General features: G+C 41.6%; 5 protein-coding genes across 10 annotated transcripts in view; all 5 read right to left on the bottom strand.

Annotated features, from left to right (window-relative positions):
• The window catches only part of LOC6616326 (C2 domain-containing protein 3), a 16,341-nt gene extending 1,626 nt beyond the window's left edge, over positions 1-14,715 (bottom strand). Inside the window, exons 1-3 of one of the 4 annotated variants that reach the window (XM_032719937.1) lie at positions 14,614-14,707; positions 1,649-2,392; positions 65-510 (exon numbers count right to left, since the gene is read on the bottom strand). In XM_032719937.1, the coding sequence (XP_032575828.1) occupies positions 65-510; positions 1,649-2,369 (1,167 nt within the window). In that variant the 5' untranslated portion in view covers positions 2,370-2,392; positions 14,614-14,707. Of the gene's footprint in view, positions 1-64; positions 511-1,648; positions 2,393-2,461; positions 2,546-13,572 lie in introns of those variants that run through there. The other 3 variants (XM_032719935.1, XM_032719936.1, XM_032719938.1) reach the window with 3 other exon arrangements.
• LOC6616325 (hippocampus abundant transcript 1 protein) lies at positions 2,657-6,508 on the bottom strand. The gene has a single exon (XM_032719942.1). The coding sequence runs from the start codon at positions 6,301-6,303 to the stop codon at positions 4,960-4,962; it is 1,344 nt and encodes a 447-aa protein (XP_032575833.1). The 5' UTR covers positions 6,304-6,508; the 3' UTR covers positions 2,657-4,959.
• On the bottom strand, positions 6,603-8,843 carry LOC6616324 (hippocampus abundant transcript 1 protein). 2 transcript variants are annotated; one of them, XM_032719941.1, is made up of 2 exons: positions 7,259-8,843; positions 6,603-7,195 (listed from the first exon to the last, which is right to left on the bottom strand). In XM_032719941.1, the coding sequence occupies exons 1-2, from the start codon at positions 8,145-8,147 to the stop codon at positions 6,633-6,635; spliced, it is 1,452 nt and encodes a 483-aa protein (XP_032575832.1). In that variant the 5' UTR covers positions 8,148-8,843; the 3' UTR covers positions 6,603-6,632. The 2 variants fall into 2 exon arrangements, with proteins under 2 accessions (XP_032575832.1, XP_002040684.1); XM_002040648.2 differs by having other exon boundaries at positions 6,603-8,842.
• LOC6616323 (hippocampus abundant transcript 1 protein) lies at positions 10,272-13,243 on the bottom strand. 2 transcript variants are annotated; one of them, XM_032719939.1, is made up of 2 exons: positions 11,057-13,243; positions 10,272-10,993 (listed from the first exon to the last, which is right to left on the bottom strand). In XM_032719939.1, the coding sequence occupies exons 1-2, from the start codon at positions 11,946-11,948 to the stop codon at positions 10,311-10,313; spliced, it is 1,575 nt and encodes a 524-aa protein (XP_032575830.1). In that variant the 5' UTR covers positions 11,949-13,243; the 3' UTR covers positions 10,272-10,310. The 2 variants fall into 2 exon arrangements, with proteins under 2 accessions (XP_032575830.1, XP_002040683.1); XM_002040647.2 differs by having other exon boundaries at positions 10,272-13,242.
• Positions 14,716-15,057: 342 nt separating the features above from the next.
• Positions 15,058-16,779, bottom strand: LOC6616321 (NADH dehydrogenase [ubiquinone] 1 alpha subcomplex subunit 9, mitochondrial). The gene is made up of 4 exons (XM_002040645.2): positions 16,615-16,779; positions 16,059-16,509; positions 15,612-15,977; positions 15,058-15,543 (listed from the first exon to the last, which is right to left on the bottom strand). Exons 1-4 carry the CDS (start codon positions 16,652-16,654, stop codon positions 15,150-15,152), a joined length of 1,251 nt encoding a protein of 416 aa, XP_002040681.1. The 5' UTR covers positions 16,655-16,779; the 3' UTR covers positions 15,058-15,149.
• Positions 16,780-18,717: the final 1,938 nt, after the last annotated feature.

Here is an 18,717-nt window from a genome sequence, read left to right as displayed (position 1 = left end):
TCAAAAATATATCTATTTCAAGTATTATATAAATATATATGTATTAAGTGAACTTTAATCGCACCTTTCCCTTGCACAGATGATTTGTGATGCTGGAGTCTCTGTAGGCGATGAAGAACTGGTGCAGCGGAAGTCGTACGACTCCTCCCAATGGACGCAGCTCCATGACCAGCTGCTGCCGCTCGACGCTCTGCAGGAAGCGCTCATCATTGATGATGGCGAACTGCTCCTGCAGCTCGAAGGATCCCCCATCGGTGATATTGGTCAGCAGTGGCTGTGGCTGCCAGAAGGGCTCAAGCGATAGCTCCTGGCAGGCGGTCTTGCTACCCGCCGTTAATTGACGCAGCTCCCCGGCGTAGAGATAGCCCCTGAGGAGACGGACTTTATTGGTCTCCGCCATGAAGTTGATGCACTCCAAGATGGCTTTGCTGTTGTTGTTGGATTGGGGAGGAGGAGGTGGCGGTGCCGGCGGCTGAGGGGGCGTTAAAACGGCCTTCGAGTTGCAGTTAACTGGAAAGTTTGCAAAACGGAAAAGGGATTAGTAATATAGTCTAAATTGGAGATAGTAGACCCATGCATGGTGCCATTAATCAGAGTTCAACGTCGTTCAGAGGACCTTGAACCAGCAGATTCGGATTAAGCAAGCTTCAAGAACTGAATCAGCTGCGATCTTCGATCCGGTGCTTATCGCCTTGGCAACAGACGATCGGACTCGAAAATCGATTCGAGCGGAACGGGAGATTGCGCCGGCAAGCGGGTAAAACCGGGTGAAATCGGTAATAGCACGTGCACCACAAGCGGACAACTGACAACTTGGCAGATACTGGAATCGGTTGGGCTAAAAATAGACCAATTCAATTCTCGATTCTATCAGATAATTAAGCGGTGTACTGATAATGTGTGATTCAAATAATAGGGTATCAATTAAAAGAAACTGAATTCTGGTATTTTGAATTCGAAAAATCTGTTCGAAAATTGTTTGAATTCAGGGAATGAAATTGCTAATTACATTTTAATTAAATATGAATTTGAATATAATAATAAATATTTAAAAAACGAAAAATCCTTGAAAAATTCTTAGTACGGTTTTAAACAAATGTTAAATCCGCGTTTCATACGAAACTCAGTTCATGTAAATACTATTATTTCAATTTGTTAAAAAGTTCCCGTTTTCCTAATTCTATAATAATAACCTAACCTATGGAAAATCATAACCCACTGTGCTTGACACGGTCACAATCAAAAGCTGTTGGAAAACAAAATGTATGATTTAAATTATAGCTGGGATAGAGAAAACATAAAACACGAAACAGATTTGTTGTTTTTTGGTTTTGTTGGTGGTTTTTTGTTTTGTTTTGCTTTCTTTTTTGAAAATGAAAAGTTTTTATTGACAGAATGATGGGCAGCACTTGGATAACGGCAATCAATAACATATAGAGTAAGTGCAGGAGGCGTGGGCGTGGTTGTGGGCGGCTCGTGTAGATTTGGTATTTGTATAGCATTTGTTGTTCTGCTTGGTGGTAGAATTGGTAGTTGTTGTGGCTGTAGTCGTGTGGTTCAGCTAGTATCAGATGTATTCGATTTTTGGGCCCAAGAATCAATGGTTCTTGCGATTGGCGACCACACGACATTAGTCATATATATTCACCTGCTGCCTTGTTTCCACTTTCGTTCTTTTGGCCCGGCTGCTGTTGCTGCGGCTGCTCCGGGCTACCATTCAAACTCTGCAGCAGACTGATCTTCAAGTACACGCTACCCAGGTGGACGTCGCGTCGCCGAATGGCAATGCACTTGCACTGCTCCAACAGGGATGCCTTGTAGAGCTCCCTGAGCTCCAGGCGGCCCATGCCGAGCATTTCGTTGAGACAGGTGCCGGGTTCGCGCCACCAAACCGTGATGTCTACATGGCCAGCGCTCTGTTCCGGATCCTGCAGGGTCTTATCCTCCATATCGACCTGACGCTCAGCCGTCTGCCCGAAACGGGTACACTGCGTCAGGCTCTGGAACTTCTCCGACTCGAACTGCATGATGTGGAACATCGGTTGGCGCGGCACTTTACGGATCAAGTCCCCCGACAGCTGGCACTCCACGGTGAAAATGGGTCGCACCTCGTTCTGAACCAGTTCCATGCGTTGGGTCCCCTCCGGCTGCAATGTCAGTGCCTCCAAGTGGAGCTGCAAGGCGTTGCAGCTGCGGAAGAGCTCTGGCGTCATCACCAGCTCATCATCCTCCGAATCCTGGGCGATTTGCTCCGGCTCGGCTTCCGGCCACAGGATCTCCTGCTGTTTCCTAATCTTAAGAGGCTCGGCGGAGGCAGCAGTGGCGAAAAGAGCCACCAGGTCCGCGTCTAGTTTCTTCATGGCCTCCATTAGCTCGACGTTGCTGGCGGTGCCTGTAATAAGCAGAGGCATATGCAATCGTTATTTATATTAGTTTAAAACGGACATGTTTTGGAATTTACAGGCTTTTAAGCAGGCTAATTAATGCGATCCGATCTCCACGACGTGGGCTTTCCAAATGAAGGCCTTTTTGCGTAAGAGACTCGAAAAGCCGGCAGAAAGAGAAGCACCAAAGCGCAGAAAGAGGGGCCCCCAGTAATCGTAATCGCGTTCTATGCTTTGCCCCATACTTCTCCCGCTCTCTCACGTGTTCGCCTATCACTCCATCACATGGGAATCGGTTTTCAAGAGAGCGCACCATGGATACCCTAACTTCAGCTTTAGAATTTCAGTTCATAATTTACAACCCAAAATGAAACCCGATCTTTAAATTTGAATTCACGGAGAAATTTTTAAAAACACATGTGTTTAAAGTTTTTGTTGTTATAATAGTGTTGTGTTTTTGTATTGTAATGTTTCAATACAATACCAATTTCTTCATAGTCTTTCAGATAGTCAAGAGGCGCTTTCGAAGGGTATCTCAACCTCACTCTCACAACTGGTCGATTCTCTTTCAGCATAAGCAAAAAGCAAAGCCAGACCCAAATATATTTTTTGCATAAATTCGTCGACATTGGCAAAGTTCAGTGACAAGAGGAAATAAACTTTCCATCAGATCCGAGGCCATTTTTTTTACTTAAAGTCGCCTATGTACATATTTATATACATAAGTAGCAAAAGGTCAAGGAGTTATCGGTCAGCGGGAAAAACTGTAACCGATTTCTCCGCCTGGTAACGCGCTTAATTTTCGATTTGCTCCAAGATAATTGATAAGAGACGCCCGATGCCAGTTCTAGTGACATAATAATACTGCGTTCCGGACGCGGATTGTTGATTGCGTACAGTAGCATTTGTGGGATTAGTCAGTAAGTAGGAGGTGGCTTTAAACTAGTGTAACTAACGATTCCCATCGTTTTCCCGGTCATCAGACATTCGCAACGCTAATTAAAACCCATAGAAATTCGCATCGCATTTAGCAGAGTAGTGAAATGGAAGGGGTATTGGCTGGGTGGCACAGACGTCTTATCAAGTCAAGGCTTATCGATTTCAACCCCTTCCTTCCACCCCAATATTTCGTCCCGTGTAGCAACAAAGTGGCGTTCTCTTGAATCACGGAATAGTTTCGCATTTTTTTGTACATATGCAAGTCGTCTGGTTGCCGGATTCGTGTGAACATATGTTCCATACATTTGTGTGACTAGTTTATAATGCTCGCCAAAGAATCGAAATTGAAGGCCAATGGCAGAAATCCCAGACGCGGCTGAAAAAACCTAAGAAGGAGGCATACAACACCAACATAGCGAGATAAAAGTTGTGTCACTGAAATTTCGCTACAGTTATTCTAAAGCTATGTACATACATGGTTTGGCATTTTCTCTCATCTCAAATACAAAAAACCTGTTTATATCATATGTACCATATAATTTATGGTTCATATATTGGGTAAATTTAAGAATAAATAAGATTAAAATCAAGGTTGATGCCCAACGAGATAATGAAAATAAGTACACAATTTAATTTACTCATATACAAAGTATCTATTATATTACAAAACTTTACCTTTCGACACCCTGTTCCGCACCCGAATCCAATTGAATCCGCCCCTGCATCTCGCTTAAATAATATTTACCCAGTCGACGCCAGTGAGACTCTTTCTCATGTTCTCCCCATATTTTCAGGTCCCTAAGAGAGTAAGAGAATCGGTTTTGCATGCACGTGTTTCAGAATAATCACACTATTTTCTCAACTTTATGGCTCTTTACATACGTTTGGTTTTATATACATACGTACGTACAAATTTAATGGGATTCTCGCTTTTTCAAATGGAAAGTTTTCGGCTTTGCGCCTGTGTTTGAGCAAAACCAAAAAATCAAAACCAAAAAATCAAAACCAAAAAATCACAAAAAACTGAGGGTATACATCTGCCAAACAGGAACGCTTGTTTGCCAAAAGATGGGGAAATATACATGTGTATATTTCAGGACAGCTTGTTCTATTTATGGGTTTCTGCAATTGTTGTTAATAAATTATCTTTTGCAATTTCTTTTGCTACCGATTGCAACATGCTGATGGGCACAACAAACAAAAGGCCAGACTGTTGCGTAAGAGTCAACAAACTGTTGTGATTTTGCAGCTTCTAAACAAATAAGAAGAGCAAAATGAAAATTTATAAATAAATAGCAGGGAAATGCCAAGGAAATTGGAAAACAAAAACCAAAATAAACAGACGCGGTCGTCGACTGAGAGGCTGTGCTAAAGTGGCTGATTAAATGAAGACAACGACCGACATAGCGTCTAAATCTTAACCCACTAAATCTCAACTATTTTCATTATTGCAAATAAGGTGCGGGCTAAAATATTAAAAATTAAAAAGAACTTTCGCAGCCTTCTAAGTTAAAGCTTAATTAAGTTTATATTTTGATTTTCTACCGAAAATGTTTCTTATTTGTAAACAAGTTATATTATGGCAACTACTCATATTTTAAACAAAACAATCTATCTTAATAACGATTTGCTTAAACTATAATGTTGGCGCCTCCTCCATTTCAATAATATACTTCAGTGCGGAAAATTCCTCTCTCCTTCCCCTGGAAACCTTTTCTTCTGGGATATACGACGCCAACAGAATGCCGATAAACACAGAGATAGCTCCAATCATAAAGGGACCGGCCACCGTGCGATCTCCACTTACACTGCCTATCAAAATCCGATCCTCATCCAAATCCATGTCGGATAGGTAGAATACGATACCGAACAGAGCGGGTCCAAGTCCACTGCACAATCCCGACATGCCCGTGATCATGCCCTGAACTGCTCCCTGGGTTTCGGCATCCGTGTAGAGGGATACATAGGCACTTACGGCCGGAAAGGTGATGGAACTCAGGGCAGCTACATTTCCGGCCAGCCACATTTGCCACTTTTCGTTTCCTATGGTGTAGAGTATTAGTTGCAGCAGTTCCAGAAGCAATCCCAGTATTATAGCCTTCTTGGCACCCAATGCTTTCACTATAGATCCCAAGGTCACGTTTATCGAAATGCTCAATATGGCCATTAGGGCCACCAGCGTGGAGAGTTCCGTGAAATCAAATCCCATTGTCAGCTTCAGATAGGCTGGCACACTGGAGTATTCGCCAGCTTCGGGAAGTAGAAACATGAACACCACTATGCACAGTAGCAGGATATTGGGATCCGAGCCCACTCTTCGCAGGGATTGAAAAGGATCCGCTTGTCTCCAGCTCAATCCAGTGGATCTAACGTTTCGTTGTAAACTTTCGGGCACAGCCAGCAGTACAAACATCACGTTCGTTGTGGAGACCAACGTTGCTACTAGCACCACAGTATTAATTCCGTAAAGATCCATTATGAGATTACCCATTGCCGGGGCGATCACCAAACTGGCAGCAAAGGTGGCCGATACCAGTCCATAGGATCTAGAGCGATCTTCCTTTGTGGTAACATCCGCCACATAGGCGGAAACCACTGAGAAGCTAACGCCCAAGACTCCACTGAGCGAACTGATCACAAAGAACCACCAGTTATCCATGGTCATCATGGGGATCGGTAGGCAAGTGAAGATCACTGTTATAAGGAGCAGCACTTTCCGCCCATATATATCCGATAGAGCTCCGATCAGGGGCAACGATAGAAACGAGAGTATTCCCTTGACACCCATGACCAATCCGTTCATGAGGAACGTGTGGTCTGGGAAGGTCTCCTTTAGAGTGGCTATCATGGGCATTGTCAGCAGGCCCCATGCGAAGTATTCCAGAAAAACAACTACTAGTATGTGCCCAACACTTGGTTTTCCAATTCCCGAAATGGAGGCCAGCGATACGAGTAACCTTTTCAGACCGAACTTGGACATATGTATATAATGTTAATGTTGCACTAACTAATTAATACTAATCTTTCGAGTTTAGAAATTAAGCTGATATCACAATTTGTATGGTCTTTTAGCGTAGCTAATACCTTTTGGTGATTAGTTAATGTAGTTAACGCTAAGGTGAGTCGGAAAATGGTATAAAAACTTAAAGCTTTCTACACGTTTAAACAGTCGATATTTGCCAGTCCAAAAGTTTCGCGTTAACGACTTTAATTAAGTTAAAAATTAGTTACGTAAATCTAGTTTCTTTACAATCCAAACCACAGTAGCAGTCCTTAATATCTAGTTAAAAATATCTTTATTTTTCCCCTTTAAAGATGGCTTTCGTTGGCGTCTCTAGTTTCTTCATTTCCAAGAGTATCTTTCTGAATGAAACCACTCAAGACGATGGCCACAAATACACTAATGGCACTTATGACGAAGGGCATTGGAATTGGAGAATTGACTTTAAGATCAGTATCCGCATCATCCTGGAAAATGAAGAAGAGTACTCCGAAAAAGGCAGGTCCCAAACCCTCGCTCAAGCACTCGATGCCAGAGATAATGCCCAGGACAGCACCCCGATTCTCGGGACTGGCGTAGATGGAAGCCACCGCATTATTGGCAGCGGGTATAATTGTTGCCAGTGCGGCCAAGATACTGCTTAACCAGTACATCCAATGATGGGTTCCAAAGCCGAAGAAAAGCATTTGCAGGAACAATAGAAAAAGTCCCAGACGGATCGACCACTTGGCCCCTACTATATTCATAATATAACCAAGGAGGATATTGGATGTTATCGCCAGTACAGACAGTAATCCCAACATCATGGACACCTCCTCGTACTCAAATCCCATATTTGTTTTCAGATACACGGGTGCAGTAGAATCCACTCCTGCAAAGGGCCAAATCGACAGGAATGTTATGAGGTATATCACGAGTAGGTTCTTATCCTTACGACTTTTACGCAGCACTTTCCAAAGATCGGAAGTGTTTAGGGATTCATTATCATCTTTCTCCTTTTCGGTTAAATCATTCTGTAGGTTTTCCTCTTTGTTTAACTCTTGGTCCTGCTCTCTACTTGCGACTAGATTCTGTGAGGTGGGTTTCTTCGCATCAACAGTCAACTTTACTTCTCCATTTAAGATCTCTTTCTTTTCCTTGGGGCTTATGTCCTCCGCTTTCGTGTCCTCCACCTTGTTATCATTAATTTCATTCAACATAACCTTTTTCTCCTTCAAAACTAAACTCTCTGGCACCGCAAATATGATAAACAAGATATTCATCATGCCAGTGATGGTGGCTATCAAAATAACGGATGCAGACCCATACGATTTCATCAAATAATTCCCCAACGATGGCGAAAAGGCTATTCCAGCCCCAAAACTGGCCGCCACAAAGCCATATCCTTTCGAACGATTCTCAACACTAGTTGTGTCTGCCACATAGGCCAATGAAGAGGAGTAAGTGCTCCCACAGATGGAGCTCACAGTGAGAATGGCGAAGAACCACCAACTCTTCAACATCATGAATGGAATTGGAGCGTAGGTGGTGGCCACAGCCAGTAGCATCACCACTTTTCGGCCACGGAAATCGGAAATGGCGCCCATCACAGGCGTGGTCACAAATCCCAGGATTCCTCTCACTCCGTAAACCAGTCCATCCACGAGAAGGACGCGATTCCCAAACGATCCCGACAGTTTCTCGATGAAGGGCACGGTGAGAAGACCCCAGGAGAAGTAGTGCATAAACGTAACGATCACCGCGTGCCAAACACTGGCTTTTCCGATTCCAGAACGATTAACCAATACTGTCACCAGGGGTCTAAGAAACTTAAACTGCGCCATTTTAGGTGTTCTGTCCGCGAACTGGCCAACGCCAGAATAGCCTGACAACTCCAGTTTAAATCCAATTTATACGGCTCAGTCTTATAGCAAATATAGTTATGGCTGCACTGGAAAAAACATGATACTCGAACTATTCTATACTATTTTGTCGTTTAAAAAATATATCGTTTTTTAAGATGTTTCAGCTTAAGTTTGTACATTTTATGTACAAACAAAATATTACCGATTTTATTGAGTTTATTTGAAAGAGAGCTACACAAATTTCGAATATATATGTATATTATTCATCCTTTCTCCCTCAATTAAAACAAAAGGTTCCCATTTACAAGTAGCATATAAACTAATTATTTAAACCAACAAGTAGCGCAATATACCTACATTCACAGTTTTTCTCGAATGTAAAACCAAACATTCCAAACTTTTTAAAGTAAACCATAAACAATTATTTAACACAATTTCGTGCCTTAAAATATGGTTCGAGAATTGTCATATGACTTTGAATAAATAGTACAATTATCCTCTACAATTTTGTGAAATATCTGGAGCTTCATTAATTTTTATGAGAATATTGTTAGTACGAAATATATAACAAAACAAAGGAAAACGCTATCAGATACCCGTTACTCAAATGGTGGGAGTCCCAGTAATAAAGTTTAAAATGCCTTTGATATATCCATAGAATATTTCAAGTAAACTAGTATAATTTAAAACAACAACGAAAGAGATTTCAACAGGGCAAGTGTGACAGTGTGAACGGTTTTCGGCGTGGGCTTGATCCAAAAGGGTTTGACAGCTAGATTCAAGTTGTCCGACTATCAGATACCCTTTACTCAGCTAATGGAAGTGCGAATGAAAAAGTTTAACATTTTTCTGGCCTATTAATAGATATGGAGAAAAAATATAATAAAACAACAGGAAATATATATGGATGTCTCTGGAATCTAAGACCTTTATCTCAACTTTCTAGCTTTTAGAGTTCCTGAAATCGAGACGTTCATATGGACAAAAATATCTATACTTTATAGGGTCACAAACGCTTATATACCAATTCAACGAAACGTGTATACCCTTTTACTCTACCCATGACCAATCAGTTCACTGGGAACGTGTGCTGTGGTTTTCCGATCTTAACGTGTGGCAAAACAATCGAAAGGTAGCACAAAAACGAAAGGGATTGCATAAAAAGTTCCTGAAACATTTGTGAGAAAATAAGGTTAAAATCAAACTGGAAAATGTAAAAAAACGGGGGACGAGGGACTTTTGGAAAGTAACCTATTCATCAAAAAAATTTTTTAAAAGTAAATATCGATTGAAAACATCAAATTAAAATTTTTGTATCGTTTGACCCGCATTATATCCCACCTTTTATTTTTGCTATGCCACGTCCATTTTCAAAAAAGACAGAACGCCTAAGTCGAATTCCAATGCTATCAGATACCCTTTACTCAGCTAGTAGAATCAAGCTAGTACAATCAAGAAATTTCAACATATTTTGTCATATCGGCGGTTGTAATTGGCAAATCCAAAAAAATCATTTTTCAATACTGTGGGTGTGGGACGTTTATAAATTATAAAATTTATAAATGTATTTAACCCAAAAGATGATTATTACCTCGTCAAAAGGTGATTTAGTTTGATTCAATTGAACTGAACTCATATTTTACGCCTTCTATATTATATTAAAATTTAATATAGCCCGAAAATCGAACAATTTCTATTTGATTAGTTATATCCGTTAGAGTAAAAGAGTATACTAGATTTTTCAAAAAAAAAAATGTAAAAGGCAGAAGGATGCGATTCCGACCATATAAAGTATATATATTCCTGATCAGGATCAATAGCAGAGTCGATCTAGCGATGTCCATCCGTCCGTCTGTCGGTATGAACGTCGAGATCTCAGTAACTATAAAATTGCGAAATTTGGTATACCAAGAACACTGAAGCCACGCCCACACTTTTAAATTTTTAAATTTTGTCTCATTTTATTACCTAGTATCTATCGATATCCTAGAAAAAGGCTCAAATTTCGCGATCGAATTCCCACTAGCTGAGTAATAGGTATCTGATAGTCGGGGAACTCGACTATAGCATTCTCTCATGTTGAATACTTTAAACAAGTGAACATTTTATGAAAAACTTATATAACGTTTAATTAAATAACAATTATTTAAAGCTACGTTCTTTACGTTCCATATCATAGTTGTCATCTATCTCTAGTTTTACATAGCCATTATTCTTTTCATATTTAAATGTGGTTTTCGCAAGCGGTTCTAGCTCATCCTCGGTAGCGTCGTCTATGATCTTATAGATCAATGGTTCCTTTTCGACAGTCTCCTTTTTAATAAAACCTGTCAAGACGATGGCCACAAATACACTAATGGCACTTATGACGAAGGGCATTGGAATTGGAGAATTGACTTTAAGATCAGTATCCGCATCATCCTGGAAAATGAAGAAGAGTACTCCGAAAAAGGCAGGTCCCAAACCCTCGCTCAAGCACTCGATGCCAGAGATAATGCCCAGGACAGCACCCCGATTCTCGGGACTGGCGTAGATGGAAGCCACCGCATTATTGGCAGCGGGTATAATTGTTGCCAGTGCGGCCAAGATACTGCTTAACCAGTACATCCAATGATGGGTTCCAAAGCCGAAGAAAAGCATTTGCAGGAACAATAGAAAAAGTCCCAGACGGATCGACCACTTCACCCCTACTATGTTCATAATATAACCGAAGAGGAGATTCGATGTTATCGCCAGTACAGACAGTAATCCCAACATCATGGACACCTCCTCGTACTCAAATCCCATATTAGTCTTGAGATATACGGGTGCAGTAGAATCCACTCCTGCAAAGGGCCAAATCGACAGGAATGTTATGAGGTATATCACGAGTAGGTTCTTATCCTTACGACTTTTACGCAGCACTTTCCAAAGATCGGAAGTGTTTGGGGATCCATTATCATTTTTCTCCTTTTCAGTTAAATCATTTTGTAGGTTTTCGTCTTCTTTGTTGAACTTTTGGCTCCGCTCTTTATTTGTGACTAGATTTTGTGATGTGCCGTGGTTGGATTTGTTCGCTAAAACAAGGTTATTCAACTTTTCCTCTCTATTTAGGATCTCTTTCCTTTCCTTTGGGTTTATGTCCTCCATCTTGTTATCAGTCTTTTTATCCACCATTTTCTTTTTTTCTTTTAAAACTAAGCTCTCTGGCACCGCAAATATGATAAACAAGATATTCATCATGCCAGTGATGGTGGCTATCAAAATAACGGATGCAGACCCATACGATTTCATCAAATAATTCCCCAACGATGGCGAAAAGGCTATTCCAGCCCCAAAACTGGCCGCCACAAAGCCATATCCTTTCGAACGATTCTCAACACTAGTTGTGTCTGCCACATAGGCCAATGAAGAGGAGTAAGTGCTCCCACAGATGGAGCTCACAGTGAGAATGGCGAAGAACCACCAACTCTTCAACATCATGAATGGAATTGGAGCGTAGGTGGTGGCCACAGCCAGTAGCATCACCACTTTTCGGCCACGGAAATCGGAAATGGCGCCCATCACAGGCGTGGTCACAAATCCCAGGATTCCTCTCACTCCGTAAACCAGTCCATCCACGAGAAGGACGCGATTCCCAAACGATCCCGACAGTTTCTCGATGAAGGGCACGGTGAGAAGACCCCAGGAGAAGTAGTGCATAAACGTAACGATCACCGCGTGCCAAACACTGGCTTTTCCGATTCCAGAACGATTAACCAATACTGTCACCAGGGGTCTAAGAAACTTAAACTGCGCCATTTTAGGTGTTCTGTCCGCGAACTGGCCAACGCCAGAATAGCCTGACAACTCCAGTTTAAATCTAATTTATACGCCTCAGTCTTATGGCAAATATAGTTATGGCTGCACTGGAAAAAAAATTATACTCGAAGATGGCGCTATTTTGTCATTTACAAAATATATCGTTTAAACTTGTAAGATGTTTCAGCTTTCTAAATAAAATTTCTCGCAGAAAACAAACCAATACCGAATATGCCCAATCAGTTTTTGTTTTGTGATTCAAAGAAATCGTAAGCAAAACGCAAACAAGAGAATTAAAAAGTTTGTTTTGAAAATAGCTGAAATTTGCACGATATATTAACATTATTCATCCCAGCTATTAATACAAACAAACATTTCCCTCTCTTGTTAGTGAGAATGGAACCATAAGGTTCTGATTTACTATAACCATAAGGTTCTGATTTACTCGTAGCGCAATATACCTGCATTCCTAGTTTTTCTTGAATGTAAAGTCAGCTACTTTTAGAACTTTTTAAAGGAAGCCATAAACAATTATTTAACATATTTTCGTGTCTTAAAATATGGGTTGAGTATGCATGCCTAAACTTTCCATATGACTGTGAATAAATAGTGACATTTTCGCAAACTTAAAAAAGTTGATATGAGAATTTTATAAGTATACAATATATGTTTACCAAATCGAAAGAGCACGCTTTGATGGAGTTCTTCGACTATCAGATACCCATTACAAATTTGGGAAAAAATTAATTAAAAATTGTGGGCATAACAGCTTTTTGCAGTTTGTTGTCGATACCAGTGGACAAAATGCTTTTGTCATATCTATAAAAATTGGTAAAACAAATAAAAAAAAGGGGAAAAAAAAAATAAAAAATAATATTTAAAATGTAGGCGTGACAGTTTCTGTCGGTTTGTGGGGGTCAGACTGGGCGTGGCAATGTTCTGAAAAAAACTAGGCTGGTTATCCTGCTCAAGAAAATGTATAGTTACTTTATTCGATGCACTCAGAGAAAACCCCGTTATCATTGATCTCGATTTGAGAAATCGAGATAGAACCATTCTCAGATTGCAAATGGCTTTGCTCTCATTTGTCTACCTTTTTTTTTTTTCAGACAGCCCTCTTCCACAATCTTACACTCGATACCTTTTCCACCAGAAAATATTAACGTTGAGATCGTTTTCTTCTCGAAACCATAAACCATCTTCTTCACTAAGTACGCTGAGCACAATTTTTCTGAGTGCAGGAAATGCTTCCTTCCGCCAGCTACGTACTTTTTAACTAGCCGAGTATACTCTTTTAGTTTACGAGAAAAGGGTATAAATGTATAAATACAAATGAATCTCTCACTATTTGTCTGTATTAAATTAGAAATTATAAAAATGTTTGGTTGTCATACATATCGTTCGAGGGCTAGCTTTTTATTATAGACTCATTTTATCTAATGAGTCATATCCCTTTAGTTTTTTTATATATGTATATATTATGTATATATTATTTAGCATGCATAACAAACTTAATTCTTGATAGGCTTTTAAAAATTAGTTGCTTAAATTATGTTATTTTTAAAAGTAATCTCTTCCCCCCCGCTTATTATTTTTAAACTTAATATCTTTAGATTAGACTCACCGGCCATAAGTTCGCTGTTTTGCTGATCCTGCAGCATTGGGATGACCGGCTCGCCGCCAGGTGGCGCATCTGGCATATCATCGGCCGTATGGTCGTGACCGTGGGCGGTGGGGGCGTGGCCCTGGGTGGGCGGTGGCTCCGCGAAGAGCATCTCGAAGCGCAGCCGGGTCCTGATTGGACAGACCCTCAGCTGCTGTTGCTGTTGCACTTGTTCGAGCGGGCCACCGATCTCCAGGTGACGATATAGAGCATAAATTTGGGTTTTATGCTCGAAATGGCTCCAAGTGCCGTTATGGGCGGCGTATTTACCGTTGGCGTGATAGCAGCCTGCTCCTCTGACGTCACAGCAGCCGGCTGATTCGACAGCGACAATTTCGCTTTCGACGGCACCAAACTGGCGTAAATAATCTAAAAATAAGACGAGGTTTTTTTTCCTCTGTACACGGGGAGGCTGATGTCGCTGCTTCTTCTTGTTATTTGCCCTTTGCTGCTGCTGAAGCTGCTGCTTCTTCTTGCTATTTTCCCTTTCCTCTTGCTTTTTCTTCGTATCCTCCTCGCCTGCTAGCTTCTTCTTCTTCTTACTATTCTTATCCTTTACCCCTTGCTTCTGACAGAGCTCCTCTTCTCTCCGTTCCGCCTGCAGTTGTTGTTGTTGCTGCTGCTGCTGCTTGTTTGACCTTTTCTTTTGGCCAAACTTTCTGCCCCCGTCGACGTCACAGCTGATCGATTTGCTGCACTCGCTCGGCGATTTATCCGCCTCCTGGCTTTGCCTGCTTTTTCGATTTTCCCAATTCACATTCGTCGTCGGCCGTGGGAATTCCGCTATCATAATTTGTATGCCACTTATGCCATAATTATCACACTCACTCTCACGCACACACGCACAAAAACGCGAAAAGAGAGGCGGGCGCGCGCTTGTGTTGTTGTTGATTTATTCTTTTTTCACCGCTTAACCAAGCTGAAAAGTTGAAAATCTTTACACACACCAAACACACACACACACACAGACTCAGAAAACTTGGGAAATCGAATTTTCCGTACTGTGATTTTCCGGCCATAAATCTGCACGGGCGTAAGTTTCGGAGGAAACTACTGCAGAAAAGCTCCTGGTCGCAAAGGAAGAAAAATCGGACGGGCGAAGCGTTGCCACACGATGACAGCGATTTCATTTGTTTTGATTTAGTTGCCGGAGCGATGCCACCTTAATAAGATACCGAAAAATACCAAAGGTACTTCGAACTGCCAACCTGTTTTCAAAACTTTTCTAGCCACTTGGCTTTTTTTTCAAAGATATTTATTCTTTTAATATTTAAATTTTAACGATCTAACCGTAAGATAGACCCTTAATTATGTCTAATGGCCATTTTTTATGGACATGTGTGTGCACATTTAGGCGCATGAAATAAATACATAGTATATATAGTATTTGGAAGAGTAAGTTTTCCTTCGTACACATTTTATTTTTAACTAAGTTGGGACAAAGTGTTTTAATCTTTCGACTTCTCTTTATTGACGCATCGCCTTAAACAATTCCAACTAAAAATTTCCAATCAACACAGACAGCTGCTTCGCTCCGCTTAGGCAAACAGGCGCAGTTCATCGCGCGCCTCGATGCACTTGGGCGGCGAAGGAGTCTCGAACTCGCCCAGCTCGGCGTCGTAGTAGAGGGCAGCGCGGTAGGGACGTAGCTCCCATGGCACCTGCTGCTCCATGGTGGTCAGCGTGACGCCCAAATCCTCAAGCGTGGGCACACCAGTCAGGACCTTGTCGGTGACAGCCTCGCGCTCGATGCGAGCGGGATGCAGACCGCCGATCGGGGTGCCGGGGCAGATGAAACTGTTCAGCTTGGCTTTAAGCAGGAAGGTGGGGTCCCAACGCATGTCGTAGCGCATGTAGCCCCAGCGCTTCTGATCCTTGCGCATCAGTCGGTGGAACCAGTCGACCAGCTCGCTCAACTGATAGCGTTTAGGTCTGCAGCGAATAGAGGAAATCAGTAAAATGTGCATGGTACAAATACTTTGACTTGAAGATTGACTCACCCCACAGCCTGGTAGACGCGGCCAGCGCTGTCCGGATCCTTGGCGGCGTTGATGATGGCCTGGGCCACGTCCGAAACGTAGACGGGCTGCTTGACGGTCTTCTCTCCCTTGTGCCACAGCGGCATCGAGCGGAACTGACGGCGCCAGATGTGGGCGTAGTAGCGCAAGAAGCGATCCTCGGAGCCGTAGATATCCGCAGGACGGATGATCGTGGCGTTGGGGAAGGCGTCGCGTACGCGCAGCTCGCCCTCGTACTTGCTTTTCAGCCACTCGCTGCCGCCCTTGACGTACAGATCCTTGGGATTGGCCTCCACGTTCAAAGAGGACAGGTGGATGAAGCGCTCCACGCCAGCCTCGCGGGCAATCCTGAGGAAATGAACGTTGTTTACGTTATGCAAGTTAGAATGAAGAAGTGGCCAGGCAAATAATGCTGGCTATGATGTTCACCTAGCGATCCTCTCAGCTCCGTTGACATGGACATCCTTGAACTTGAAGTTCTTGGTCTCGAAGTCCCTGCCCACCAGGTTGATGACCACGTTCGAGTGCTTGACTGCCTCACGAATGGAGGCGGGATCCTCCAGGTTGTAGAAGTGGAAGAGCACCTGGCCAAGATCACCGGTGACCTTAAGACGGATAACATCCGAATCGTCACCGCGATAGGGCAGGATCATCTGGGAGCCAGATTTGCCCAGTTTGTTGCACACATAGCGACCCACGAAGCCGGTGGCTCCAAACACAGTGGCCACAATCCCATTGAAACTGCTACGTCCGCCAGTTCCGCGCTTCATGGCAGCCGGATTGGTGGTCTTCAGTGGACGTGGACCATCTTCCGGCGGCGCAGCAGCGGCGGAATATCCACGCAGGCACAAAACTCCAACCACGCCACTGCCGTGGTGCTCTAAGTATCCGGAATTGGACAGAGAATGGGCCAAAAGTTAGCCACAAACATCGTATTACATAATTTGATTGCCTGGCGGTTATCGACCGCAGGCACGGTACTCACTGGCCAGCTGGAGATTACGGGTTAGTACTATGGCGGCCATTTCGCACCGGCACACTGGACCAACTCGATTCGGTTAATTTACGCTTAAAATCCTATTTTATTTCGGAACAGGCCAGTTTTTTATTTTGCCCCACGACAGTGTGACCGTGGCGTTGCAAATGGAATATAATAGAATTGACAGGTTGATACCAAAAACTACAGTGGAACAAGGCTGCCAGACTGAAGAAAAACATTTGATTTGGAAAGTAACAGTTATTTCTATAGTTTTTAAAACACCCCGTTAAATATAAAGTTAACCTTTAATAGGTAAATAATTGACCTCATAACCAGTGGAGCTTGTTTGTGGCCATTGCATACAAAACATATTTCAATTATCTGGTTATCAAATATCGGTAAATGCAAATGGTTATAACTACTATGATCTCAAATTATTCATACTATTTAGGTGGCACTAATAATTTTATCTCATAATTACTTTGACAACCTTGTGGATATCTTAGCCGCTTAGCGGTAATTAAAGTGTCATATAAACCACTCTTCTTGCTTGGCACTAGTTTATAAATATTGGTTGGCAAATAAGACATAAGCTAACCGTGTCCCAGTTCAAAAGTAACTGCCTTGCCTGTTGTCACACCGCAAACTTTTTATCTAATGTGCGTGGTTTAATTGCAATTTCCAGCCCGTGGATCGTTTAATTCGGCACGGCTTGGGTTCTACTCACAAAAAATTCAGTTAGCAGTCGCCTTCTAGCTGTAAAACCTAGAGCATCGGGAAAACTTAGTGTTATCTGTTCGAAATCGGACAACTAAGGATTAACTATTTCTACGGATCCAAAAACGCCGATAAGCAGTGGAATAAAAGTGAGCTTGTTATAAAATTGTTGATATGGATACACATTTTTGCGGTTATAAAGTGCGGGGGTCAATCACCACTAGCTAATTGTGTTCGAATGTAACAGCTTGGGTAAACTGTTTAGAACCGAGGATATTTCAGTTAGTAATTTGTTTTTAGATTGGTTAAGTTAATGGGAATGCAACTGTCATGAATTACCTTCTTCGATACCAAAATATTTTTTATAATGTAACATTACATTATAGACATGTAGTGGGTTAGGCCTTACAAAAATTATAGAAATTATTTCAGTGCATCAAACGCGTTCTTATACATATGTATATATGTACGTATTTGTTTATAAAGAATATATTTCGTTTCAGTTATTTTTATTAAATCACCCTGTCTAAAAATACATACCTGTTCTAAAGCACATCATTTTATATTAGAAACACTATTTTGTTGACTTCAGTTGTGCGTTTGATAAGTTAAATATGTGCACAGATCACTGCCTTTGACAATTGGGGATGTAATTCTGTAGAGATTACCATAGCTTCGTATGTAAATATGTATGTAAAATATTCATTATAGCATTGTTGTTGTCTCATAAACCTGCCTAGATAACGGCAATACAAGCATACCTACATGTGACATGCATAAACAAGCAACATATGTATAAATTTCACTCTCCTTTTTCTACTCTCATTTCGCTCTCTTTTAGCAATCAGCTGATTTTTTTTCAGCCTGCTCACGCACTTTTTCGCCCACACAAATACAATAGTGAGTTGCTTTCTACCTCTCTCTAGCTTATCTCTGCACCCTGTCCTTTAAATTTGCAGGCTTTTCGTTTGTTTTGCCGGTCGTGGTTATGGTTGTTCTTGTTGCTCATATTCGACCATCTCTCTTTGCCTTTAATACCCTTACGAAGAGTATCAACATATCTTCACCCTATAGCTTAGTCTTATAAGGTCAATTAAAAATGATGTTTTTAAATGTTTTAAACTGTGCACAATTCATGTTTAAAATTCGTACTGATAACTTAAAAAGTAAATAAAAATTAACTACTCTTGGGACACATACGTTGTAGTAAAGAATTTAAAATTTAGTCTAATTTAATTATGAATGCTCAGAATTATAATTAGGAATTCCCTTTGTTTTTGTAGAACATAGCTCTGCCAGTATTATAACATTTCGAGTTTCAATTAAAAGAGTACTCATAGTTCGGCATGGTGCTTCCGCTTTTCCGTTTAGTTGCCATATGTATATTTAGCG

Source organism: Drosophila sechellia, chromosome 3L, assembly GCF_004382195.2.
Source record: "Drosophila sechellia strain sech25 chromosome 3L, ASM438219v1, whole genome shotgun sequence".
In the NCBI taxonomy this organism is placed as follows: domain Eukaryota; kingdom Metazoa; phylum Arthropoda; class Insecta; order Diptera; family Drosophilidae; genus Drosophila; species Drosophila sechellia.
This window is presented reverse-complemented; position numbering and strand designations above follow the sequence as displayed.

What these genes read in the sequence shown, in the direction of transcription:
- LOC6616324 (XM_002040648.2), bottom strand. Translation starts at nt 8,147, where the DNA reads ATGGCGCAGTTTAAGTTTCTTAGACCCCTGGTGACAGTATTGGTTAAT.
- LOC6616325 (XM_032719942.1), bottom strand. Translation starts at nt 6,303, where the DNA reads ATGTCCAAGTTCGGTCTGAAAAGGTTACTCGTATCGCTGGCCTCCATT.
- LOC6616323 (XM_002040647.2), bottom strand. Translation starts at nt 11,948, where the DNA reads ATGGCGCAGTTTAAGTTTCTTAGACCCCTGGTGACAGTATTGGTTAAT.
- LOC6616321 (XM_002040645.2), bottom strand. Translation starts at nt 16,654, where the DNA reads ATGGCCGCCATAGTACTAACCCGTAATCTCCAGCTGGCCA. An exon ending in CCGTAATCTCCAGCTGGCCA is followed by an intron (nt 16,510 to 16,614) that starts GTGAGTACCGTG and finishes CCGGATACTTAG; the next exon opens with AGCACCACGGCAGTGGCGTG. An exon ending in GGAGCTGAGAGGATCGCTAG is followed by an intron (nt 15,978 to 16,058) that starts GTGAACATCATA and finishes TCATTTCCTCAG; the next exon opens with GATTGCCCGCGAGGCTGGCG.